Consider the following 24,409-nt stretch of genomic DNA (forward strand, 5'->3'; position numbering starts at 1 on the left):
GCATAGCTAATGGGATCCTCTCTGAGAAAGAAAATATTTGATTTCCCCTACGGTCATCCTAGAACAGAGTCAATCTCAAACCCCATTTTCATCCGATCTCGCAGTACTATCCATAGTCAAGTGGGTTGAGCTCCCCACGCAGCACGTGGCATATGTCGACCTGGGATAGTTATCAGTCAACAGTCAACATTTGTTAGCAAGCTTGAGCTAAAATGGTGATTTATTAGGGTATTATTCCGGCACCACTCGCCCGAGTTGCCACGAATCAAGGAACCGAGATAGTTATCTGATTGGCAGCAGCGGGGTCAATCGTGAATTGATTCGTTGGCCCGCACTGAAGATAATTTTTGTAAACTCCCCGGGTATTTTCCGAGGCGTTACGGCGGTATGTACCGCTTCACAGTGATGAAGATATCATTTAGACATAATCTCTTCCTTGGAGGTGCAACTTCCGTATGTTATCTGGATTAATCAGAAAAACCAAAAGGCATGGTACGGCCTAAACCTTCACATAAAAGCAGCATACCAGTCTCTCCAAGGACTATTTTTGAGGCACAGATATTTACATGTTTGGCCAGAAGGACTATTCAGGAAAACAGCTTTGTGCTCAAGCAAGCGCACTGACAAAAATAAGGTAATAGTGTGGAATACTAAGTGCCTTATAGCCCTAGAAGGCAAGCCCGAGACGGCAGGCTTGCCGACAATTGTTTCTGGATCGGGACGCATTAGTCTTTTAGCTCACTTTAAAGATAACAAACAACCCCTCATCAAGCACGCAATTTGACGGTAAGGGCGAGTTTAAGCCGGCTGTGATTGGGCTATTTGTCTTCCTGAGAAAGCTTAGCAAGTCATGGCATCCTGCAAGCCTGTTTGATTCAAATATTTTCGTCCCAGCCAATTTTATACCCGCACTGTATGGCGACATCTTATGGCTGGCCCGTCCGTGTGATTATGCATGCGAGATCGGATATGCCAGTGGTCATAGCTCCATACCTACGTTGATGTCGCTTCCCTCAGCCCAGGACCAGATAAAGAACTGGATTTCCACTACCTGCAAATATTCGACCTACATCTGCTAACAGGGGTGACTTTCCTAGTGTCAAGACTAGGTAAAACGCGCCTACAAGATGGCCGTTACTCAAGAGACGGCCGAACCAGAAGTCTACATTCAAAACACCTCCCCTAGACCAAAAAAGTCAATTGGGAAGCGTGTAATTGGTGTTCTCTGGGATTCGCTGGATGACAAGGATCCAGAAGAGCACCAGCTGGTGCGCAGGCTGGATTCGTTTTATCTAATCTGGGCTTGTTTCTACTATTTTGTCATGTATCTTGATTCGAGTTAGTACAGCGCAAACGTCTCACTCCAGATCAAGTCTGACACACTCAATAGCAAATATTTCTAATGCATATGTCAGCGGTATGAAAGAAGATCTCGGCATGTACGGCAATCAATTGAATTGGATGACCACTTTCTGGACCATTGGTTTGTACCTATCAACCCGCACATAGAGAGGACGTCTGTTGAGTTGTTATTCAGGATACATTGTCGGTACACTCCCTTCTCAATTCATTCAAATGCGCATTCGCCCATCCGTATGGCTTCCAACTCTGGAACTTATCTGGGGAGGCCTTGTAATGTGTATGGCCGCTGCACCCAATGTGAAAACAATCTACGGCATCCGCTTCCTCGTCGGCATATGCGAGGCATCTGCATATCCAGGAATGATGACACTTCTCGGTAATTGGTATACGCCACAAGAGCTGGGTAAAAGATCAGTTATTTTCCAGCAGAGTTCTGCCGCTGCACAGATGTTCAGCGGCTTTTTGCAAGCGGGAATATACAACGGAATGAACGGTACAGGCGGGCTGAAGGGTTGGAGATGGCTGTTCATTTTCGATGGAATTATTTCTATTCCTATTGCAAGTGTAGGCTTTTGGTTAATCCCCGACGCCCCATCGAATTCGAAAGCCTTTTATCTTAGAGACGTCGATAAGAGAGTTGGTAAGGCTCGAATGGTGCGTGCTGGGAGAGCAGAACCAAAGGGCATAACATGGAAGACGCTGAAAGAAGCCTTGTCTCACTGGCCAATCTACGTGTTTGTTCTTCCTTATATGTAAGATCTCTCGTTCCAACTTTTTCTCTCCCCCTTTCGTATTCTCGACCATTAAAGCTAATTTGCTGAAATCTTTCCATTACAGCGCATTTGTTCTTGCCCTGCATATCGCATCGTACATGAATCTCTGGCTCAAGTCTCTCGACATATATTCAGTTTCAAAGATCAACGTGATTCCTTCTGGAGGATATGCTATCGAAATCGTCACGGCGCTTATCTTCGCCGTTGCTTCTGATGCGCTTGGTGTTAGATGGCCTGTCATCATGGTAGGCGCCACATTTGGCTTAGTGGGTGGCATCCTGTTGTCTGTATGGGACATTCCTTTTGGCGCGAAATACTTCGCATGGTACCTGACTTTTGTGCCTGTTGGAACCGGAGCATTGCTGTTTGCATGGGGTAATGAAGTCTGTGGGGACAGTGCTGAGGAGCGAGGTATCCTTCTCGGATGGCTGAATACCATGGGCTATACATTCAATGCCTTCGTACCGCTATATGCCTATCCAGCAAGCGAAGCTCCCAATTACAAGTCTGGCTACAAGGTGAATGCGGCATTGTGGGGTGTATATCTACTCGGAATTCCTGTCATTTTATGGTTTTCAAAGAATTTCCCACTTAATAGACAAAAGAAGGATGACTCGGAGCAGGCAGTCAATTACGTTGATGCAATGGGGAAAGAAGACGAGCCTGTGGAGACTATAAAGGAACTCTGATATTTTATTCCCCTTGAGTAGTACCAGAACATTGATCATGTGAAGTTTTCATTCCATCTCCTTACATTTAGTAGATGATACGAAATGTCATTAACCACATAAAAATCTCAACCGATTCAAAAGACTCAAGATAACCTTGCAGAATAAGCCTTATCGTTGATAATATCAATGCGAATGGTTGTCGCACGCTTCAGTTGAATTTTGAAGTATGAAAAGCTCTTCTTTCTTCGTAGAAGCCCTTGATGTACATGGAATTGCGAGTTTGCAGATCCTTAGTTCCGCATTATCACTATACAGTAGCTGTTGTGGTAACGGGACCGTTTCTTTTCAAAAATGAGCAAGCACGAATTTATTTCGATAGCATAGCTTAGAAAGGAAGTAAGGCACCTTCAGGATTCGATTTTATAAACAAGCTTCTTGCCGCGAATCTTTCCCTCCTTCAATTCTGTTAAACCATGTAAAACACCTTGGAGACCGCCGTCCCTGATATCAATCGGATGAGGAACAATCAATCTTTGACCAACCAGCTTATCGGCCAATTCAACCCACTGCTTCGCGAATTCCGTCTCGGCGTCTGACACATGCAGAACCATGTTCTCCATCAACTCGAAATCTTCACCAAGCATCGTATACCCCAGTGATGTTGTTGCTTTGACAGTGTCCTCCGGTCGAAGTTTCTTGAATGTATCAGGGACAGGGACTTTGACCGAGTGATAGTGACCTCCAGTTGGTGAAAGTAAAGGTGCACAAAACTTGGCTGTTTCTTCCTCACCGATACAATCAAGGACATAAGTGAACCCATTTGGAACATTAGAAAGAATGTCCTCGTGAACCGAAGCAGTTGCGTAATCGTAGGTTTTGTCAGCACCGCGTGACTTGACAAGCTCCAAATTGGATTTTGAGCAGGTCGAGTGCACAGTAAAACCAGACCTGTTTAGCAGTAAACGTTAACAGAATGTACGTAACCCATCAAATTGGGCTGGGAAATATACAGCTTTGCCAATTGAATCGCAATAGTTCCGGTTGCGGAGCTTCCCCCATTGATCAAGATGCTCGTTCCTTTCGCTTTGCTATTTTCATCTGCATCTGGAAGTGGCAGGCCACCGACAAAGTACATTGACTGGCCTACTGTGCCAATACCAACGCCAATGGATGCAGCCTCTTCAAACGATATATGTGCCGGCTTATGCATTGTCGCTTGCTCTCTGGTAGTTATCGTTGTTGAAAAGGCACCGTATTCGGGGTGGTTTCGATTGCCTAGCTTGATTTCAGTTTTCATTCAGGAACCAATACCTTAAAATTATGGGAGTGTTACCTCCGTGACAGATTCCAAAGACCTCATCTCCAGGTTTGAAGCGGGTGACATTTTTCCCAGTCTTCGTCACCACCCCGGACCAGTCACATCCAATGATACACCCCGGTTTGGCTAGGGAATTGATTTGATGATTGTCAGTCTGATTAAGAGCGATAGCTCTAGTTTCGGCGATGATGAAGTCATCATACAAGTCGGGCAGAGGTATGTCTTTTTTGACATGAGCGACGCCTGGGGTTATCTGGACAACTGCAGTACGTGTTGGGGCCGCCATGGTGGAATATAGCGTTATTTAATAGCACCAAGTATTACCGGGTGCTTATGACGAGAGAAAACTAATTTTCCTAGTGCTCTTAATAATTTTCACCTCAGGGATTGTTTATCTCGGTCAACTATGAGATAGATTGACTCATTGATAACATTGGACATTACAATGATGCTAATATTTGGGGGATGGTCTATAATAAATATACCTGTAGAACTTGAATATTATTTTTGTCGGACTTTAATGTTTTCTCTTCAATTAGTCATATTACCAAAACTAGCGAATTTAGTTTTCTTTCAACGTCACAAAATCCAACCTTTCTGACACACGGAGAGATTGATACCCCGACGCTGACCAATCAGCCGCTGTTGTTTTCTTAGGGAATAGTTATGTATGAGCCAACAAAAATACAATGCATAGAAAGTAGCCCCTTTCAAATATTGATTGAAGCTAATAGAAACTTCGACATGGGGGTCATCAAACCATCCATATTGATCTTTACGAATATGAAAATCGGTGCACGTTATGGTTCAAATGTCGTTGCAAGCTGCTTTAGGAATATATAACATTGCAGGTTCTTCCTCCAGTTTTGGAATTTCACAAAGCTATGAAATAATAGAACCTTTACCCTAATTGGTATTTGTGTAGGCCGCGATAGGCATCTTGCTCTGCTATGTTGTGTTGGCTGCAACATTGTTTCGTGCGTCGTATCCGCCTAGCTCGAAGGAATAACTGCAGTCGAAATCAATCGATATTATCAATAATGAATCACTGGTACTCGACAAATCTTGATTAAAAGGATACGTAAGTATGAAATTCAACAAAGATTAAAAATTTGGTCGACCTCTTAATCAGTGATTGGCATCCAATGCAAAAAGTTATTCCCACATGTAACTGTACACTGTACCATTCCCGCCGCGACATGAAATTCTTCTGATACAACATCGTGGTTCCGGAGTACAACTTGAACGCTCTTCTCCGAAGGATCAGGACACATCTCGAAAATTTCAAACGTCGGAGAATGACACCCCACTGCATCTTTCTATTAATTACACTATCACCCACAGATTCAAGGCCAAGAATTATCAAGAAAATTAACCTACGCCTCTCTTGAAAAATTACAAAGGCCATGGCTAGATACACGAGATTTATCAATGGCTTCGTATTCCGCGATGACACTTTGGCAGATAACGATGAAGTTTGGATAGATTCTCAGAGTGGCCAAATAATCGACCCTAACGTACATTGTCCACTGGCCGAAAACACCAACATAATTAACTTACAAGGCAAGATCATCTGTCCGGGATTTATTGACATTCAAATAAATGGTGCATTCGGTTTCGATTTTGCTGGCCTCGACCCAAACATGTCCGTCATTGAATTCAAACAAGGCTTGCACGCGACGAACCAGCGGCTCGTTACTACCGGCACAACGAGTTATCTCCCAACTATGACAAGCCAGTTTGAAAAAACATATCGCAAGATTTTGCCTCTGCTAGGACCAACTGGTGCATCTAGAGATGCTGCGCTTGGTGCCGAGTCACTAGGCGCACATACCGAAGGACCATTTTTTGCGCATACCAAGAAAGGATGCCATAGCCCAGAAGCGATTCTCAGTCTTGGAAATACAAGTCCTCCAAAGCTTCTTAAACAAGTGTATGGAGAAGAAAACCTGTTTTCATACGTCAAGATGGTTACTCTGGCACCGGAGCGTGAAGGTGCTTTGGACTCTATTCGAGAGCTGTCTCAAAACGGCATCGTCGCAAGCATCGGCCACACAGCAGCAACATACCAAGAAGCGGTGGCGGGCATCATAGCAGGATCCAAGGTCATTACTCACTTGTACAATGCCATGAATTCAATGCATCATCGCGAACCCGGTTTATTTGGCCTTGTGGCCTGCCCAAGAGACAAGGTATTCAAAGATCGGCCAGATATGTCCGATGACGGTCGTCCCTACTATGGGTTGATCGCAGATGGACTACATGTACACCCTGCTGCAATTCGGTTAGCCTGGGAGACTCATCCTAGAGGGTTGATCCTCATTACAGATGCAGTGATGTTGATGGGATGCGAGGATGGTGTACATCAGTGGACCAATGGGCAGAGAATCGTAAAAAGAGGATCTCTGCTGCAACTAGAAGGCCTTGAAACTATTGCCGGGAGGTAAGTATCAACTTACGATATATGCAATAAAACCGAACACCCCCAACTCGATTGATCGATTATTAATAATGCGGTAAATAGTGTTACGCCGATTCTTGATTGCATCAACAACTTTCTTTGCTGGACTGGTGCATCTGTACATGCGAGTCTACAAACTGTCACCACTCATCCAGCCGCTCTTTTGGAGATGAGTGATCATAAGGGGACTCTATCTCCCGGGGCCGATGCTGATATTGTAATCCTGAGGCAGACAGCTACTGAGAACGGATCGGCTAAGTTGGAGATTGAACAGGTCTGGAAATTCGGAACCAAGGTATTTGAACTCTAGGGTTATGCTCTCTGTAGAGTGATAATTGCAGCTGTGGTAGATGTTAGTTGGTTTCTTTACATATATATGACAGAATAAATAGCTAGGCTTTTGATGTTGAACGCGATCCGAGGCATTTTTCCGACGCTAAACAACACAATCAATATATAAGTCATAATTAGACTTTTAGTTCCTTGATCTTTCGCTTAAACGGCGAAATTCCTGCATTATATTTTAGCCGGGCCAATCGGCGCGATCAGCGAGCCTCCAAATAATACACATGATCACCATGCCTAGTTGATTTACTTGGCCAGACAGGAATATAACCGGTCCGTCCTATGGTAGACTGAACTTGTGTTAGTTGCAAAGGCTCCCGCCAACCAGCTTGTCCAGCCAACTTTACCCCGCGGAAAACACAAATGCGGGGGTTAATAGTGCTTAGCGTTAGTTTATTGCGAGAAGTTGGGCCATTCCACAGGCTGTTCCATGGTGCGATACAATCGCAGTCCAAGGTTGCAGTCTTCAATAACAGTAAGATCAGGCGAAGGTACCTACAGCTCGTATACCAAGTCTCATATCTTGATGTCCGTACTTGACATTCCTTCGAAAGTATTAATCTTACGTACTTTTTGCATGTGGCAAGGGGCGGGGGGAACGCGGGCATGACAGCCAACCACCATCGAGCCTCCCGTATATTGGTTATGCCAAAATGGAATTTGACTTCAAAGCGGAGCCCAGGTGGGCGGCTGTCTTATTGGCTGAGCGCTGGCTATCGTATGCTGTGGTTTAATTTCACCCTTGATTGAGTATGGAGCATTATTACAAAAGGAGCCGGCCTCACCGGCGAAGCGGTCTGTAATCGGTTCAATCTTGTTCTTGTATATTTTAGAGCATATGAATAGGACGCAAAGCAAAGCCAGCTGACCGCTATCATGGGAAAGTCATACACATTGTGGTGCTCGTAAGTTGTTCTATAGAGCTTATTTCATGATAATCATGAATGGTGCGAGATATAATTGCTGACTACTAATCGCTCTCCAGTATCTTTGCGACAACTGGGTAAGAATATCACGAACCACACTTCAGAACAAAAATACTGACTCAACCCGAAGCTCGCTCATCTATGGCTACGACTCGGGTGAGGGTTCCATTCACGACAGCCGGAGATGCCATCTAACTAAATAATAACCATGTAGGTATCATTAGTACCACCCTCGGCCAAGCAACATTCCCCTCATACTTCCACAACCCGTCAGACAACCTCACTGGCGCAATTGTTTCGACGTATAGCGGTGGCCAGGGCATCGGTAACCTCACCGGTGGGTATTTAGGCGACCTACTCGGCCGCAAGAAAACCATATGGCTAGCGTCAATTTTGGCGTTAATCGGCGCCATTCTGCAAACCGCAGCCGTAAATATCGAGATGTTTCTCGTCGGACGCATAATTGCCGGCTTTGCCATCGGCTTGGTATATGCCGTGAGCTCCATCTACAATGCCGAAATTGCGCCGCCCAAGATTCGAGGTGTGACTGTCGGCCTGCAGACACAATTGATCTCCCTTGGCTATGCGCTGGCGAACTGGATTGGCGTGTTTGGTAGTTTCGCGAAAGGTAATGCTGCCTGGAGAATCCCCCTCGGCATTCAGTGCGTTCCAGCCGTGATCTTGATCATAGGGCTCTTCTGGCTGCCCGAAAGCCCTCGATGGCTTATCCAGAAGGGCAAATACGAGCCAGCAAAGGCCGTCATTGAGAAGTTGCACTCCGACATTAATGCGGATGCCAATTTCTGTGAGCGCGAGTTTCAGCAGATCAAGCAGCAGGTTGATTATGAGCGTGAAGTTACCATCAAGTCGTGGTGGTCTTTATTCACTAAACGATCCCTTCTACGCCGCTTGCTTTTGGGGATTGGGTTGCAGGTATTCTTGCAAACAACCGGTGTTAACGTAGTAAATTACTATCAAACACAGCTCTTCTCTGGGGTCGGGATTACTGGGCGAAATGTGCTATGGGTGTCTGCTGGATACGGTAGGGGTTTAAGATCTTCAAATGCCAATGTGCACACCACTGATGTCGTGCTTAGGAATGATGGGCCCCATCGCAAACGCTATATGTCTTACATATATTGACAAAGTCGGTCGAAAGCTCCCGCTCGCCTGGACATCAGTCGCCTTAGTGATTGATATGATTCTTATAATGGTGTTCTCAAAATACTTCCCGGGCAGCGGCAATAAAGTCGGGCAGGGCTTCACGATTGCATGGATCTTTCTTTTCTCGTTCATTTTTTCTCTAGGGCAAGACCGCCTTTTTCCCAACTGCTTTCATCTCATGCTAACCTAGAAATCAGATATAACGCCATCCAACTCGTCTACATCGCCGAAATCTTCCCTACCGCGCTTCGTTCACGCGCTACAGCAAGTAAGTTTCTTTCCCATCGGCGCTAGTAATAGTTCATACTAACGAAATTCCAAGTCTGTGCCTTCATGGGAACGGGCGTCGGTCTGCTCTTTAACCAACTGTCCCCCAAAGCCTTTGCTGGAATCGGGTGGAAATACTATGCTGTTTTCGTGGCCTGCGATGCCGTTGCAGCTTTTTGCTTTTTCATGTTCTATCCGTACGTATTTCCGCAATATGTAATATATATATACATGCGAGTGTTATATTCTAACATAATAATAGGGAAACGAGAGGAAAAACACTCGAAGAAATCGCTGAACTGTTTGGTGATGACCTTGCTTTTACGGAGTATATTGGCACACAGAATGAACAATCGGAAGGTGTCATTATTAGCAAAACGCAGGCTCGAGACTCCGACGAGGTACAAGAGGAACATATTGAAGAGTTATAGGGATGTTGTGTTCTGTGCCTCAAAGATTCGGCGGACGCGTATAATATTATGTCTATAGATCTCATGACCTGAGCTCGCCTCTAGATGTAACGCGTTGGTCATGATTGACGGTCTAGATATATAGATTGTATGGCATTAATTGACTGATATTTGAAGTGAATTATTATATACTTCTACCACTTCTTGATTTAATACCTTTCCATACGTCTTCCCTCGGGGTTCTGGCTACGTTGTAGCCACACTCTCCATTAATTGATATATCACGAGCATGTTCTTGCCAATGAATGGTAATAATGTGAATAATATTAATACATTAGAAAATTATCTAAAAGTCTATATCCCAAAACATATACTCATAAAAACAGAGAGAGTGAAAGATGAAGTGGGGAGTTTCGAAGAGAGGAGAAAAAAGTGTGATGACAGCAAAATCAAGCTGCAGCCATCTCGATTTTCTTACCCTTAACAGACTTCCATTCAATACAACATGCGCCAATAATGGTGACACAGGCCATTCCGACAGCAACATCAAAAGTGTGCGTCAAAGCCGAGTTGTATGCAGTCAAAACAGCAGGCAAGAATTCCTTTGGGATCAGAGTCTGAATTTGCGTGGCTCCGGTGGACAGGACCAAGGCAGAGTCGAGGCCTTGGATATTCGCCGCCGCGACGTTGGAGACCAACTTGGTCTGGAAAATGTTCTGTGCGACGGCGATGAACAAGGCGCCACCGAGAGTCTGTGCAAACATCATTATCGAGGTGCCAATCGCAATATCGGGCGCGGGTAGACAGGCCTGGACGGCCACCATGGTCTGTTGCATGCCGAAGCCGACTCCGGCACCGAAAATGAACTGGTATCCTATCCACTGCGGGTGTGGAGTGTCTACCTCGAAAGTGGACAACAATCCAGCGCCAACACTCATAAGGACGGATGAGGCAAACATAAAAGGAGTGTAGTATCCGAGAACAGTTACAAGCCCGCCCCCCAGCATAGAGATTATGACGAGTCCTAGAATCATTGGCAAGTTCATGATACCTGACTTGACAGCAGAGACGCCTTTAATGGCTTGGAACCAGATGGGGAGCTGGTGAGAGTGTCAGATATGCACTTGTGCTTGGAGAAGAGAGGGCTGAGACTTACATAATAGACCATGACAAAAAAGGACGCGCCCAACGAACTGGCAAAGATTGCTCCACCCCATACGTTTCGGTTCTTGAAAATGCGCGGCGGAACTGTTGCTCGTTCCTGTTTCCAGATCTGAATAGCGACGAATCCGATAATCAAGACCCCAAAAAGAACAAACAAAGCGATTATGCGTCCACTGTCCCAAGCATATTTTGTTCCACCCCATTGCAAAGCAAGCAAGAGACAAACAACACCAGGGATGAACAAGCCAGTTCCCTCGAGATCCATCAATTTCAGCTGTTCCACGAAAGATAAGGGGGCGTCTTTCGTCTTTTTACCCGGCGTCTGAAAGAAGAAGATGATAAAGATACCGGTGATAGCGCCAAATGGCAAATTAATATAGAAACACCAGCGCCAGGTGACATGGTCGGTGAATGCGCCACCCATTCTAGAGCCCAGTCAGCAAGCCAAGATAAAGAGGAGGGTGGGTAATAGGTTAAAAAGAGAGAGAGAGACTAACAGAGGCCCAGCGACAGATGCGATACCGTACATACCACCGATCATGCCCATGTAGGCGGGACGCTGACGTAGCGGCACAGTTCGCGCAATAATCAAAAGGGCACCAGAAAAGATACCAGCAGCGCCCATACCAGCTACAGCTCGGCCTAAAATCAGGCCAGTGGAGTTGGGAGTAATACCACAAACGAACGAGCCCAGCTCGAACACGAAGAGGGCAATCAAGTATGTCCACTTGACTGAGTAGAATGTATAGAGTTTTCCAAAGACAAGTTGCAGAGAGCAGGTGGTCAGTAAATACGCAGCGCCGTACCAACCGACATCGTCAACAGCGTGGAACTGATCGGTGATTCGAGGAATAGCAGTTGCAATAATGGTATTATCCTGTTGGGCACGAACACGGCGTGTTAACGACCTACTCTACTGTCTTGATTATGCGACAACGGGGGACATACTAAAGCCATACAGAATACCGACAGGCATAATGCTGTGGTGATCAGTGCTAATCTCCATTTCGCTGGGTATTCGACTTCCTCTTCCTCTGTTGGTGTGTCTGCCTTTTCGTCGGTCTCCTCTGCTTTGAGCTGTGCTTCCTTCTCAGCAATCGTCGCGTCTTGGGGTTCTGGAGAGACTGTCGTCTGATTATTGTCATCCACAGGCAAGTGCGTCTTCTCAATGCTGGCCGAATCGACGACTGATACGTCGGTAGAGCCCTCAAGTGTATCGTGCGTCATGATGAGTCGTTATTGGGAGAGGGAAGATGAAAGAAAGGATCTCCAACAACAGGACCAAAGTCGTGCCGCTCGGTAGCGGTTTTCTGAGCAGTAGTGATTTGCTTGTCGCCTGCACAGTCTTCTAAAGTGATTACGAGAGTGGCGGCACACATTTATTCACGCTTCAGCTTAAGGCATCAGCAGGGTATTAGTAGAAATTTGACAGAAAGCCACCGATACTGGCCGAACACGCCAGCTAACCTGATTAGGATGTAATTCGCGCACCTAATAACTTGCTTAAGTAGGCAAAACGAGTGGAATCACATTAATGTGACGCTAGAAGGCCTAATATTTTCTGGTGAAGCAGTGGCAGCGAAAAATATACGAATAGCGGTTGAATTCGTCCGGGGCATGACGCCAGCCAATAGCTATCTCCGAGATAGCGGGGCGGCTCTTCACACCTTCAGCCGCTCTGGCTGACTGGCCACCAGAAGCGCAGAATTTTTACTTAATCTAGAGATCGGCCGGACGAAAGACCGTCCCGTTACAGTGTCATCGCAAGATAGGGGGACTAATTATGAGCTGGAGCCTGGAGCCCAGAGCAAAATTGGACCACGTAAGTCGGTACCGGGGAAAAATCGCCCCGACCCAGCCAATCCCATGCCGGACATGGCTTTCACGTGGACGCCAGCGTCCCACTCGCTCGGATGAGAATAAGCGAATCCGACGCCAAGACGGGCTCTTCCCATTTAGGGCGCTAAAGAGATGAGTCAAGGTGACTGTCTCACTGTCAGAGCAGTCAAAAATGATTTCGTACGGAGTGGGGTGTCCAGACAGCGCAGTGGAGCAGGATGCAGCAAGGGTCGACGACGTGTCAAAATTGATGGAGATGAGGGGATAAGGGTTGTTTAGTCTCCGAGATGACCAGTATAAAAGTATGGTCACATGACCGAGCTGCTGGGACTAGTCCCATTCTGGAACAGAACCCAGGCGGGAGAGGCTTATATAAGTTTGAGCGCCACTGATTCTGATAAGGCTTTACCAATGTAGTTAGACCAACACGTGACCAGATGTCTATTTATACTTTAACCCTAACACCAACATCCACATCCCATAACTTCATCAAACATTTGCCGCCGGTTTTGCAACAGACCCCAGTTAACTACACTCTGCCTATGATGGGCATATGACGAGTAACTACCCAAGATATCACAGGAGTATCTGTGGATGCGCTGGACATACCTGCCGTAGCGGTGATAATAGAAGTTGCATGAAATTGAGATAAGATAGATGCTTTCTGTCCGCACTCATTATTGGAAACGATGTAAGCCTAATTCAACCTTCCTGGGTGCCTCTAAATGTGGCATTAAATATCAGATACAAATTAAGGATCAAGCGAAAGAAAACCTCCATAAATTCCTCAAAATCTCAATCGCTCTAGGACAACTTGCACACCAAGATAGCGCTACTTATAATAAAGCATTCTTCAATGTACATCTTAACACAATCCGGTGCCTTTATCTGGAAAAATTTAGTCATAGTAAATAGATTAAACTGTAACAGCATTCCCTGTTAATAACAAACAGAATGGGCAATATTTAACGCCGCTCTTCCTCTTTCTTGGTCGTGCTAGTACCATCTTCATAAAATTTTTTTGCCATTCGCACCCGAGATTTCTGCTCTAATATCCCATTCTTTGTCTTCCCTGTTGAAGTGAGATTGGTAAATGGGGTTATTATCCCGAGACCTGATCTCAGGTTAGAATGGCCCAGTAAGTATGAATTTAATGAATTATATATACCAGACCAGCTGAGAGGAATCAGAATGACAACACGTAGGGATTGGACAAATTGTTCGGTTCACAGCAATATTTCTGAGAGATATGAAGATGTATTTATACTTTTCAACCTCCTCTCAATACAAACTTTTCTTTATATTCCAAATAGTTGTTACTTATTTATCATAACGTGACCTCTCTCTTATGCAATCAATAGGCGTCTATCTTTCTGTTTCTAGTCCCTCTCATTCAGTAAACTCATTTATTAAGGACATGGTATTTAAGGTGTTGAATGCTAGGTATTTTAATTAGCGGTTCAATATGTTTCAGAACACGCTATTCATTCTCAGTGGTTAACGATAGGTCCAGTATGTTCTAATAAATTTGGCATTAGAATTCTCTAAATTAACGGTTTTGTAGGTTCGGTGGTTGCATGACCGCTATCGGCTGCCGTATTAGGCGGATCCACCCGTATTGATTAATTATCATGTTCCATAAATCAACCACCACATCTTTCCTTGCAACTAGCTTCGATTGAAACATATCCCAGTCTGTGCCGTCATAATGGTTGCTCTCCTGAGATGGAGCCGAAACGCATTCCGTAGTGCTCCCATATCTCCGTTATCCTTTCCCACCAGCGGCTTTGAAATCGTTGGGGCATCTGAGATCCTTGATGAGGAACGTTTCGAAGAGTTCAAAAAAGGTCAATACTATCCTGTCAATATTGGCGATGCCTTTCATTCTAGATACCAGATTATTGGCAAGCTAGGATTTGGGGTTACTTCCACAGTATGCCTTGCTCGTGATCTCGAGTAAGCTAATGCTACATCCATATATATCAACTATGACCGGCTAATGTGACCAGTGGCCATCAGTACGTGACACTTAAGATTTATACACGCGATGAGGTCAATCAGGAAGAGGTTCAGATATACAAGCAATTGAGCCAAGGCAATTCATCACATCTTGGTTATGCTCATGTGAGAAGAGCACTAGATATTTTCACCATTCCACGTTCTGAAGGTGGCCATCATTGTCTTGTTCAGAAACCAATGTGGGAGAGCTTTAGGGATCTACTGCTTCGTAATCTTAATCATCGATTTACTGAAGACCTCCTCAGGACTGGTCTTACGCAGGTTTTGCTTGCGCTTGATTATCTGCATACCGAATGCAAGCTTGTCCATACAGGTAAAATACCCTCTGATTTTTCAAAAATTGCGAGCAACTAATCGGCTTTCTTCTTAGACATCAAGGGTGATAACATTCTTCAAGAAATAGAGGACACGGCGATCCTTGAACCCTTTACGAAAGCTGAACTGGAGAATCCTTCACCGGGAAAATTTATAAACGGCATGCCAATATATGCTTCTCGACGGTTTGAATTACCAAGGAAGTTTGGCTGAGCAATATTGAGCGATTTTGGTTCAGCTGTACGAGGAGATGAAAGGAGAAATCATGATGCGCAGCCCAATGTTTATAGATCACCAGAAGTGATGCTAAAAACTGATTGGAGCTACCCCGTTGATATACGGAACGTTGGCGTCATGGTATGCTCTGCCTTCATCCTCACGGTGATTTTATATTACTAAGTACGGATCTAGGTTTGGGATCTGTTTGAGGGCAAGCATCTGTTCTATGGTAATGATCCTGATGGGAAAGGGTATTCTACCCGTGAGTACCTCGCTGAGGTGATTGGCATTTTGGGACCACCTTCTTTAGACATGCTTATGCTTGGAAAAAGAAGTCATGAGTTTTTTACTGGTCATGGTAAGTACAGTCTCTCTTTCCTAAAAGACGCATATATAACTTTTCACAGGAAAGTGGAAGCAGGACATCGAAGTGCCGCGAGGAGTGAGTTTGGAATCCGCGGAAGAGTTTCTCGAGGGAAGAAACCAGGAATTGTTTTTAGCTTTCATGAGGGATATGCTTTAATGGCGACCGGAAGATAGAAAGACGGCAGGGGACCTGCTCCAGAATCCATGCCTCAATGCCAAGATCAAGTAGTCCTCCTAAGCCCCGCTTGCCCATATATACCTATCCATGGTGTAATGTATTTAGACCATCGCAATTGAAAATGTAGGAGCGCCATTAGCCCAATAGTCTGACAAGCGATAAATCACTTTTCTCAATGTCACGCACCTGGACCCACTCTAGTTGTCACTGGCTGTGTCGAGGGACGATACGATGTATTGAACCACACTGTATTGAACCACACAGAGGTTCCTTGAAGGTAACTAGTAACAAGATACTAAGATTATCAAAGGGTTAGATGAAAGTGGTACATGACTAAAGTAAGAGAGATGCCTTAGACTACTATGGTACTTCAAGTTATAATTGCCTTGCTAACCCTCTTAGTATAATCAAAGTAATTTATGTTAAAGAATTATGTTACGGTAAACTAGATATATGAAAATGAGTGTGTTTATATAGACAAGTGTTTTTCCTTCAATTTCTTGATAACTTATAGATATCAAGTGTATGTTAGTTGTATATCCAATTATTGTTTCCCTCTATATACATTTCTCGTACACTCTCTTTGTGTATATGCCTATAATTTGTAATCCTGCGTAGATAGTGAACAGGCTGTACCTAGCCATGGTAATTGGTTGATTGTGGTGATAGCTGCTTTAAGGGCCGCTTGCCCTTAAGTAGTTTAACTCGTCCTTAGCTTCATGCCTGTTGGTCTCGTAACACTAGGTGTGTACTTCCCAAGTGAGGATCGGGTGAGCGCCGCTTTACTATCGCGCGACCGGGAGTGGACGGGTGAAGCGCGCGAGAGACGTGGTATCATTGGGTTGCCTGTAAGCGACTGAAATGCTCAGAGTCCTGGCATCTGCACACAACCTCCCTATAGAATAAATCGAGGTTGGAGTGCTGAGTAATGTCGCTAACCACTCCATCCCAAGCATTTCCTCCAACTATAAACATAATGCCAAATGTCGGCAGGCCCAGTCGCGACTGCCATGAATGTAGGGCACGACGACTTAAGGTACAGAAATTCCCCTCCTCCTAGGCCATTGATGCATGGTGACACCGTACACATTTAACAGCCCGATAGTGTGACCTCACGCGCCCTGCGTGTCACTGCTGTCTAAGATCAGGACGGCCATGTCCCGGATATCGAAATGAGCTGGATTTACGTTTTCGAATGGAAACTGTCTCGTCATTTACGCAATCTATGCATAGAGACGGTCGAAAAAAACGAGATTATGGACCTCAAGGGGATGGGTCCTCGACACTGTATAGAGGGATAGGTATGATTCCGCCTTCCCCGTCGGCCCTGCCCCAGTTTAGTGGAACTGCAGAGAGTGCAGATTTGTTGTTATTAGCTCCCCTAACAACAATACATGTCGGCCGCGCGGCCATCGAATATCTTTCTGTCAACATATTACAGTTCGTTCTGCCTTCATATGAAAAACACGCCTCGTACGTGTCTCATGTTCCATGTAGGTGGGGACAAGAGGTAGCTCTAGACCATGCAGTTGGGTGCGTTGTCGCTGCGTTTCACGCATTGCATATTCGCGATAATACTCAATCTCTCTCGAAGCATAAGCCACTCTCATTGTATACGCGCGCATTACAATTTCTTCAACAGGCTCTCAAGGATCCGAAAAGATCTCTCTCAGCAGAAACGTTATGTGCAACGGAGCTGCTCTGTCTTTTTGAAGTGGGTATAACATTGACCACATGGGCTCCTTGATGGTATTTCTACTGACATGATTTTTCATAGTACTTAACTAAAGACATTGACAAAGCTTGGATTCAACACGCACGGGGTGCCGCTCGTCTAATCGAGCACCGTGGTCCCAGAATGTTTACAACAGAATTTGAAAAGTCTCTCTTAATAGGCCAAATGGGAATTATAGTTAGTCAAAGTCGTTTGTTTTCTTCACTTTCCTTTTTGATCAGAATACTAACCCAGGCGTATAGACAACGGAAGCCTTTTTTGACAATAAACATTGCTTCCTCGAACAAGGTGCTTGGATGTATGCCCTGCGATCCTCCATCTCCCCAAACGAGCAGTTTTCTGATCGCAGCGAACGGGTTGTCTCGCTATACGAGAATATGATCTTTCTTCCTGGCCTCTTAAAGGACTGCTCTACTATCATTATGAGCCCTGATGAACACAATGGTGCGCTGCATGAAGCACTTGTTCACAAAGTCGACATGAGACGCAGGAGCCTGTTGAGCTGGTATCGCAAATGGGGCAGAGGTCTACCCCCTCCAGACGACATCGAAAATGAAAGATTTTCTTGGACAGCTGACGAGATCTCCTTATGGCCAGAAATTCTTGTCACGCATCAAGCTTGTATGCTGATGTGTAATCGAATCCTTGTTGCTCTCGATCGAACCCGAGGGCATATTCTGGAACCTGAGTCACAGGAAATCGCTACTCAGATTATGACGATTCGACATGCACCACGGACCAATATTCGGGCTGGCAGTATGATGGCCAGCTTATCAGTTGCTCAGGCGGTCCTAGCCACAGCAAGTGATTGGGACATGGATATGGCTGAAGTACCCCTACCTCTTAAATATGAAGCGCATAAGAAACGGGTCCTGATCTCGCCTGAGAAGCTCTCTTTTTGGACTGGGCTGATCGGAATCCAGATCAGATAGGGAATGGGCTGGCTGGGATTACCCTGATACTTGTTTTCGGGAATCAATGTGCATAGTGTCACAAGAATCGATAACTCACAGCCAATGAATGTAACGTAATGAGAACACCCACTCGGACGGGACACCGAACCTTGACCGCAAATACACACACAAAACGGCATTCTTTAGGCCTTAATTTTTCTTTTTGTTTATCTAAATTTATTCTTATTATGTAATTAATTTTTAAAGTAGTGTTATAATAGAAGGCTTTTTTAAAAGTTGATCATAGTTATAATTCTGGCTTAAATACAGCTGGGAAGCCCTGTTTTCAACACCCTATGGTCGTATGTGATGGATAGTATCTAGAAACGGATCATAGTTGGCTATACGTTCCCATCTCAATACTTTATACGGCATTATTCAGCGAAAGAGTTACTTATACTTCGTCCAAGTTGTCACTGACAGTGTCAAGCGCCTATGTGGGATATAAAAGTGATTTGTTCAGAGATCTCGCAAATTCAGACGACGGATTCCATGGTGACTATATATTAAGGCCAAGGGAGCGAATTGTTCTAATAAAAATAAAATACAAAAATAAAACTTTATTTATTTATTCAAGACAAGACATATTTAATAGTTCCTGATCGTCATATTATAGCTTTCCTTATACCTTTCGTAAAGAGTTGAGTTCATTGGTCTATGTGGTATTTTGGTCTAAATGTAGTCTATACGTGCTCTCATTGGTCAGAGCGCTTGGTCTTCACCGCTTGGTGCCCGCATTAAAAAGGTTGAGGAACTACTTATATCTTCTACTTTTCTTTGGGACGTAAAACTACTACACCACAAAGTTGGCCCCTCATGGCTAAATGATAATTCATTTGGCTTTTATTTCAGCTGACATTTCCCCACCTCACGCTACATGCAATCGTATAAAATTATTAATAACCAGCACGTCGAAAGAGGCAATTAGCCGCGGACATAACTAACCGAAATGCCCAACAAGGGGCCCGCCATGGCCAGCAATTCCACAGAATCCTCGATGTCAAGCTTCGATCTAGTCTCTACAGACAGGCCATTAGACAACGTCCTAAATTTTAGAGATGTGGGGAGGTCTATAAACGAGCTCTCTGGTTCGAAGTATGCATTTCTTTCTCGCAGGAGATGTGCAGAATGTTTATACATCTATTCATAGAATTCTCAAAGAAGGCCTCCTTTTTCGCAGTGCTAGGGTACGCCGGGGTATTGTATTCCATACTAGTTCTGTCCACGAACTAACCTCGCACGAGCTCTAGCCTGATGATGCGTCCGAGCGAGACAAGCAGCGATTGGTAGATGATATTGGAGTTGCAACCATTCTCGATCTGCGTTCGAGGTATGATCTCTTTCTCAAGGAACCCGGTCCATTATGTTTTAACAGCACCGATTGGTTTGTGTAGCACTGAACGTGTACTCGCTGCAAATCGAAGGCGAAATGAATTGTCATCCGAAAATCCCAACGAGACTCCTGTCACCGCAGCTGCCGATGATGAACATTTACTGCGTATACCTGAAGTTCAACGACATTTGATAAGTTTAACAGGTCGCTCTTTTGAACGCATGCTTCTCTGGCGCTTAGATTGGTATAATTTCATGTACTGACTACCACACCTAAAACTTTCTGTGAATCATTGCAACTGATGGTCGTATAGCATGGCACTGGGCCTCGTTGCATCGGGGTATCGCCATGACGCAGCGCGAATTGTTGCCACAAACGTGATGAAACCACGTGGACTCATCGGGTTAGCACAAGACATACTGGACTGTTCTGGCGCTGAGATGTGTTCCATATTCAACATCCTGGCCGATGACAACTCATATCCGTTGATAATCCACTGTACACAAGGCAAGGATCGCACTGGTCTAGTCGTCCTGCTGCTGCTACTTCTCCTAGCAGACGTAGTCCCACTCAAGGCGATCAATTCTGACTATATCAAGTCCGAGTCCGAACTTGAGCCGGAGTTGGAGTATCTGATGAAAGAAATTACGGATATTGGCTTAGATGAGGATTATGCCAAGTGTCCGTCTGATTTTACAGATGCTGTGAAGTCGTTTCTGGAGTCAAAGTATAGTGGAGTCGAGGAATATCTTGTCTCGATTGGAGTGAGTAAGGGAAATATAGACAAGATTCGTCAAAGGTTACTGCTAGTTTGAGAGCCATATTTGTGCATGAACCTAGAGTTTCATGGCGCTCAACCAAACCACCACAGCATTCTGTGAACTCGAATTTTTAATTTTCTAGGAGCTATTATTGGTCAATAGAATTAATATCTGTGTTTCAATTACACGACTAATTCAGATTATCGATTTGCTTTATCCTGTGAGAGCTCAAGCGTATTCACTACGGTCCTTCCACTTCGGTTGAAGATAGCTCCAATCTTGTGCGAAATTAAAGCCAGATCTGTACTTTCCATACTCCACAAGTTCCACTTCTTCCAAAGCGGCCGCTTGCTCTGTAAGAGCCCACAAGCTGATCGCCAAAGTGTTGGGGCTATTTTTTCTGGTGTTTATAATACCAGGCTGGAATGGAAAGATGGACTGTGGTCCAATATGTGGAAGGTAATGGCCGAATTGATATCCATTCAACCATATATACACAACCGCCGGAACTAAAGATGATGCGTTGACTTTCAAGCCAAGTGGTACATCTAGCTCCTTGTCGATATCGAGAGTGAATTGTGTAATGTAGAATCTTCCAGATGCCCCAGATACGCCATCGTAAGGAGTACGGGTGTCCCAGCCCGAGGAAACATCAGGCTTGAAGCCCGGAAGGTGCCAGCCCATTCGTTCAGCATATAGGCCACCTTCGTTCATGGGACCACGGATCGGATCAATGTTATTTTCCCCCCCAGCATTTCCTTGGATTTTCCAAGATGTGAAATTCCCAGTACCTTGAAGGACTGCGCCAAGTATGCCGCGTGGGTTCTGTGCGCCGGCTGGCTTGACATTGGCCTCGTCATGGCCTGTATAGTCGGCCAAAATGGTAAGAATATTGTCGTCATCGCTTTGCGTTTTTAGCGCGCTTGAGTTAAATTCTAAAAGGTCTGATGTCGCTGCTAGGCTTGCATTACCAGGTGAACCGCCAATATACTTACCATTCAGCCATGCAGACCAGCCTGCCGCAACACCGTTCTGGACAGTGACATTCACTCCAGTAGCATTCACATTACTGAAATGTCCACGGTACACCTTGGGCCCGGCATGGTATCCATAATCTCCGGAATAAAGAACTGGGAGAGATAATGGAGCAATCGCATTGACAGTTGTATTTTTGTCGCAGTTTGTCCAACGTGAATCGTCATAAGCAGGATTAATTTCGGGAATCAGATCATTCGATTGCCAGGATATAAGTTGAGGTAGGTAGATGGAGACGTCCTCCGCTCCCGGAACTGTGCCAACAAGACTGCCGTATGGAGTACGCCTGGTGGCGATTATTTCATTGTTCCATTTGACAGTAGATACTGAGGGATTTCCAGAGTAAATTCTGATATTGATACATTAGAGAACTCATTTGTTATAAAAGCACAATGATTCCACGGTTATAATGGGAATGATGGAAATGGTATACTTACTCAATGGATGTGGTGTTCTCGTTATCACCTATAATTTCGACAGTCTTGCCTTTAAATGAAGCTCCTCGAACAAGATAAGGTCCAATAACAAATATGTGCTGATCAGATCCCACAATTGGATCAGACGTTTGCGGAGGCGCAAAAAAGTTCCATGCTGTGGCTTTGTCGAGGATGTATACGAGAAGCCCATTGGAGAATTTGATCGTCGAAGCGCCTTCTGCCTGTGTATAGGTATATACTGCTCCATAACTGGTCTGTGAAGCTGTCACGTTTGAGTCCCCATATACTTTGAAAGTCAAATGAGAAGTATTTTCTAGCGCAAAGGTGCCTGTTTGACCGACATTGAGGTAGAGTACAAGAACATCCACGTCAAGAGTTGCGTATGTGAGCACATCCGCAGAACAGAAAAGAAGCTTTGAACTGCCTAACTTATAATCTGTAACAATGATTTTACTTTGTCGACCATTTAATGCAACGTTCGAAATGTCAATAGCTCCTATAGACTTGTCAGTGTATGATCTATATAGAAAGTGGCAAGTTTAACCTACCTGCTGACGTTTCAACGGTAATATTAAATTCTACATTATCCATAGAAGCGCTGTCATCTTGGGCAACAACGTAGAATCCTGCATTTGTCTGCGGGTTTCTCAATGCCCAAGTAAATATACTTAAATCACTCGTATAGTTCGTGCCATTTCCTGTCATTTCGGTCATCAAAAGATCAGATGACACTCTAGTAAACAAAGCAAGAAGCTTGGTTTGCTTGAGCTTGTCTCGAATTTCACGAGTTTCTCGCAACGGAGCATCGTAATCATAGGACGTATATACAACTGGCGTTGCGCTGTAACCCCAATTTGTGCCACCATATGCCATATACAGGCTCTGTAAGGTAACTCGAGATCCGATATTATTCTTGTAAAATACATCTGCAAACTCAGGGGCGAGAGACGAGCTGCAGTCATCGTAGAACGAGCCTCCCCATGATGTAAAATAACCGCCCTGGAATTCAGGCAAGTACTCAGGTTGAGTGAACGAGTAATTTTGGAACCATTGGTAGTACGTGCGGATAAGCTCGAAGCCTGCATTTGGGTTTGTACAAGATAGTCCTCCAGGGTAACTATCCAAGCCGTACACGTTAACTGCACCACCTATGTCTTTGTAGTCGGTCGACCAACTCATACTGCGCATTCCCTTCTCATTGCTGGTGCTTGGCACAACAATACCGGCTTCAGCGAGTGCCTGAGAGATCTGCTCCATGTATACCACTAATGTATTGTTTGCACTGTAGGTAGTCTCTTGAAGTTCATTTTCATGCTGAACTAGAATGACTGGACCCCCTTTGGTAATTTGGTTGGTTGCAATGATTTTGCCTAGCTTCAGCATCCATGGATACCAATATTTATAGTACTGGGGATCACTTGTGCGTTCCTTTCCCAGCAGGCCATTTGCTGCCCAAAGCGCATACCCTCCTGCAGAGGTTTCTCCATTACTATACGGCCCTGGGCGGGCAATGACATAGACACCGGCCTGTTTTGCGTACTCAAAAAGCCGCTGGATATTGTGGGCGCCGGTTTCGAAGTCATAATGGTCTTCAGAAGCACTATGAAAACTCCAGAAGAAGTACACTATAGTTCAAATGTCTTAGAAAGAATTGGAGCTGAATACCTCGGCTGTCACTTACCCGAGACAGCATTGAAGCCGTTGGCTCGTAATTTCTGGAAGATGTCAGGCCATAGTTCGGGCACAGGCAGACGCTGATAATGAAATTCTCCTGCAAAGACAAAGAGTCTCTGGCCGTTTATCGAGAGACTGTACTTGTCCCAGGTGACTGGTGAGGACGAGTTGGAGCTAGCCGCCGCCAGGCAAGCGCAGAGAAGAATAGACCGGAAGGAGTGAAAGAAGTGCATCTCGTTTTTCAATCACGAGACTTCGACCTGTGTTTCAACCCCAGAGAACGCGCAAAATACCCCAGATCTACATTTCTTTTTAAACCTGCCATGGGCACCTCTTGATGCGTTCATTAAATGATTGTAGCTGTTCCTCCGGATATTTCGCAGTATCAATACACCGAGCCGACAGCATAATTGGCGGAATAACTACTAAAATTCTTTGGGGTCTTTTGCAGTTCCCGAACTAGTGTAACGGCCGGCTTCGCATCTTGGGTGCCTAAGGCGCTTAAGGCGGCTAGGGCTGGGGTTAGCACGGCATGTGCTATGTGACATGTGTTCCATACTAATTATTTATCCATAATGTATACAGCTGTATTTAATTCTTTCTTTATACTTAGAATTTTTATTTAATAGTACTTAATAACAATCTGTATTTGCTCACTGCTGCTCTCTAAGCAGCCCCACTTAA

General features: G+C 44.9%; 9 protein-coding genes across 9 annotated transcripts; 6 read left to right on the forward strand and 3 right to left on the reverse strand.

The window, feature by feature from the left end:
* Positions 1-1,127: 1,127 nt before the first annotated feature.
* Positions 1,128-2,824, forward strand: BGW36DRAFT_409240 (major facilitator superfamily domain-containing protein; the record flags this gene model as incomplete). The annotated part of the gene is made up of 4 exons (XM_046219099.1): positions 1,128-1,338; positions 1,391-1,483; positions 1,538-2,114; positions 2,200-2,824. 4 exons carry the CDS (start codon positions 1,128-1,130, stop codon positions 2,822-2,824), a joined length of 1,506 nt encoding a protein of 501 aa, XP_046069239.1.
* A 389-nt stretch (positions 2,825-3,213) lies between these two features.
* On the reverse strand, positions 3,214-4,410 carry BGW36DRAFT_301550 (chaperonin 10-like protein; the record flags this gene model as incomplete). The annotated part of the gene is made up of 3 exons (XM_046211697.1): positions 3,214-3,754; positions 3,817-4,081; positions 4,140-4,410. The coding sequence occupies 3 exons, from the start codon at positions 4,408-4,410 to the stop codon at positions 3,214-3,216; spliced, it is 1,077 nt and encodes a 358-aa protein (XP_046069240.1).
* Positions 4,411-5,463: 1,053 nt separating this feature from the next.
* On the forward strand, positions 5,464-7,020 carry BGW36DRAFT_383281 (uncharacterized protein). Its single transcript, XM_046216642.1, has one exon. It carries the CDS (start codon positions 5,531-5,533, stop codon positions 6,569-6,571), a length of 1,041 nt encoding a protein of 346 aa, XP_046069241.1. The 5' UTR covers positions 5,464-5,530; the 3' UTR covers positions 6,572-7,020.
* Positions 7,021-7,708: 688 nt separating this feature from the next.
* Positions 7,709-9,873, forward strand: BGW36DRAFT_383282 (MFS transporter). The gene is made up of 8 exons (XM_046216643.1): positions 7,709-7,835; positions 7,916-7,933; positions 7,987-8,012; positions 8,071-8,898; positions 8,954-9,164; positions 9,218-9,288; positions 9,343-9,484; positions 9,550-9,873. The coding sequence occupies exons 1-8, from the start codon at positions 7,807-7,809 to the stop codon at positions 9,716-9,718; spliced, it is 1,494 nt and encodes a 497-aa protein (XP_046069242.1). The 5' UTR covers positions 7,709-7,806; the 3' UTR covers positions 9,719-9,873.
* Positions 9,874-10,146: 273 nt separating this feature from the next.
* BGW36DRAFT_429618 (major facilitator superfamily domain-containing protein) lies at positions 10,147-12,088 on the reverse strand (the record flags this gene model as incomplete). Its single annotated transcript, XM_046220717.1, has 4 exons — positions 10,147-10,797; positions 10,854-11,286; positions 11,359-11,738; positions 11,810-12,088. The coding sequence occupies 4 exons, from the start codon at positions 12,086-12,088 to the stop codon at positions 10,147-10,149; spliced, it is 1,743 nt and encodes a 580-aa protein (XP_046069243.1).
* A 2,320-nt stretch (positions 12,089-14,408) lies between these two features.
* On the forward strand, positions 14,409-15,776 carry BGW36DRAFT_398891 (kinase domain protein; the record flags this gene model as incomplete). Its single annotated transcript, XM_046218468.1, has 6 exons — positions 14,409-14,656; positions 14,710-15,032; positions 15,090-15,237; positions 15,259-15,391; positions 15,446-15,611; positions 15,661-15,776. 6 exons carry the CDS (start codon positions 14,409-14,411, stop codon positions 15,774-15,776), a joined length of 1,134 nt encoding a protein of 377 aa, XP_046069244.1.
* Positions 15,777-16,698: 922 nt separating this feature from the next.
* Positions 16,699-18,634, forward strand: BGW36DRAFT_207431 (uncharacterized protein). Its single transcript, XM_046209898.1, has 3 exons — positions 16,699-17,511; positions 17,575-17,709; positions 17,775-18,634. Exons 1-3 carry the CDS (start codon positions 16,993-16,995, stop codon positions 18,462-18,464), a joined length of 1,344 nt encoding a protein of 447 aa, XP_046069245.1. The 5' UTR covers positions 16,699-16,992; the 3' UTR covers positions 18,465-18,634.
* Positions 18,635-19,272: 638 nt separating this feature from the next.
* Positions 19,273-20,736, forward strand: BGW36DRAFT_383290 (putative tyrosine/serine protein phosphatase). Its single transcript, XM_046216644.1, has 5 exons — positions 19,273-19,580; positions 19,636-19,672; positions 19,736-19,815; positions 19,880-20,074; positions 20,132-20,736. The coding sequence occupies exons 1-5, from the start codon at positions 19,435-19,437 to the stop codon at positions 20,631-20,633; spliced, it is 960 nt and encodes a 319-aa protein (XP_046069246.1). The 5' UTR covers positions 19,273-19,434; the 3' UTR covers positions 20,634-20,736.
* On the reverse strand, positions 20,728-23,958 carry BGW36DRAFT_345243 (putative beta-galactosidase; the record flags this gene model as incomplete). The annotated part of the gene is made up of 4 exons (XM_046213189.1): positions 20,728-21,963; positions 22,052-22,547; positions 22,600-23,676; positions 23,733-23,958. 4 exons carry the CDS (start codon positions 23,956-23,958, stop codon positions 20,808-20,810), a joined length of 2,955 nt encoding a protein of 984 aa, XP_046069247.1. The 3' UTR covers positions 20,728-20,807.
* Between the last annotated feature and the right edge of the window lie 451 nt (positions 23,959-24,409).

Source organism: Talaromyces proteolyticus (assembly GCF_021365285.1).
Source record: "Talaromyces proteolyticus strain PMI_201 chromosome Unknown BGW36scaffold_9, whole genome shotgun sequence".
NCBI classification, from domain to species: domain Eukaryota; kingdom Fungi; phylum Ascomycota; class Eurotiomycetes; order Eurotiales; family Trichocomaceae; genus Talaromyces; species Talaromyces proteolyticus.

Bases quoted from the DNA above. Each gene is read 5' to 3' on its own strand.
- BGW36DRAFT_383281 (XM_046216642.1), top strand. From the start codon at position 5,531: ATGGCTAGATACACGAGATTTATCAATGGCTTCGTATTCCGCGATGAC.
- BGW36DRAFT_383282 (XM_046216643.1), top strand. From the start codon at position 7,807: ATGGGAAAGTCATACACATTGTGGTGCTC. The intron at 8,013-8,070 runs GTGAGGGTTCCA...ATAACCATGTAG, and splicing joins CATCTATGGCTACGACTCGG to GTATCATTAGTACCACCCTC. The intron at 9,485-9,549 runs GTACGTATTTCC...ACATAATAATAG, and splicing joins TGCTTTTTCATGTTCTATCC to GGAAACGAGAGGAAAAACAC.
- BGW36DRAFT_207431 (XM_046209898.1), top strand. From the start codon at position 16,993: ATGGAAACTGTCTCGTCATTTACGCAATCTATGCATAGAGACGGTCGA. The intron at 17,512-17,574 runs GTGGGTATAACA...GATTTTTCATAG, and splicing joins AGCTGCTCTGTCTTTTTGAA to TACTTAACTAAAGACATTGA. The intron at 17,710-17,774 runs GTTAGTCAAAGT...CCAGGCGTATAG, and splicing joins TAGGCCAAATGGGAATTATA to ACAACGGAAGCCTTTTTTGA.
- BGW36DRAFT_383290 (XM_046216644.1), top strand. From the start codon at position 19,435: ATGCCCAACAAGGGGCCCGCCATGGCCAGCAATTCCACAGAATCCTCG. The intron at 19,816-19,879 runs GTATGATCTCTT...TGGTTTGTGTAG, and splicing joins ATTCTCGATCTGCGTTCGAG to CACTGAACGTGTACTCGCTG. The intron at 20,075-20,131 runs GTACTGACTACC...ATGGTCGTATAG, and splicing joins TTAGATTGGTATAATTTCAT to CATGGCACTGGGCCTCGTTG.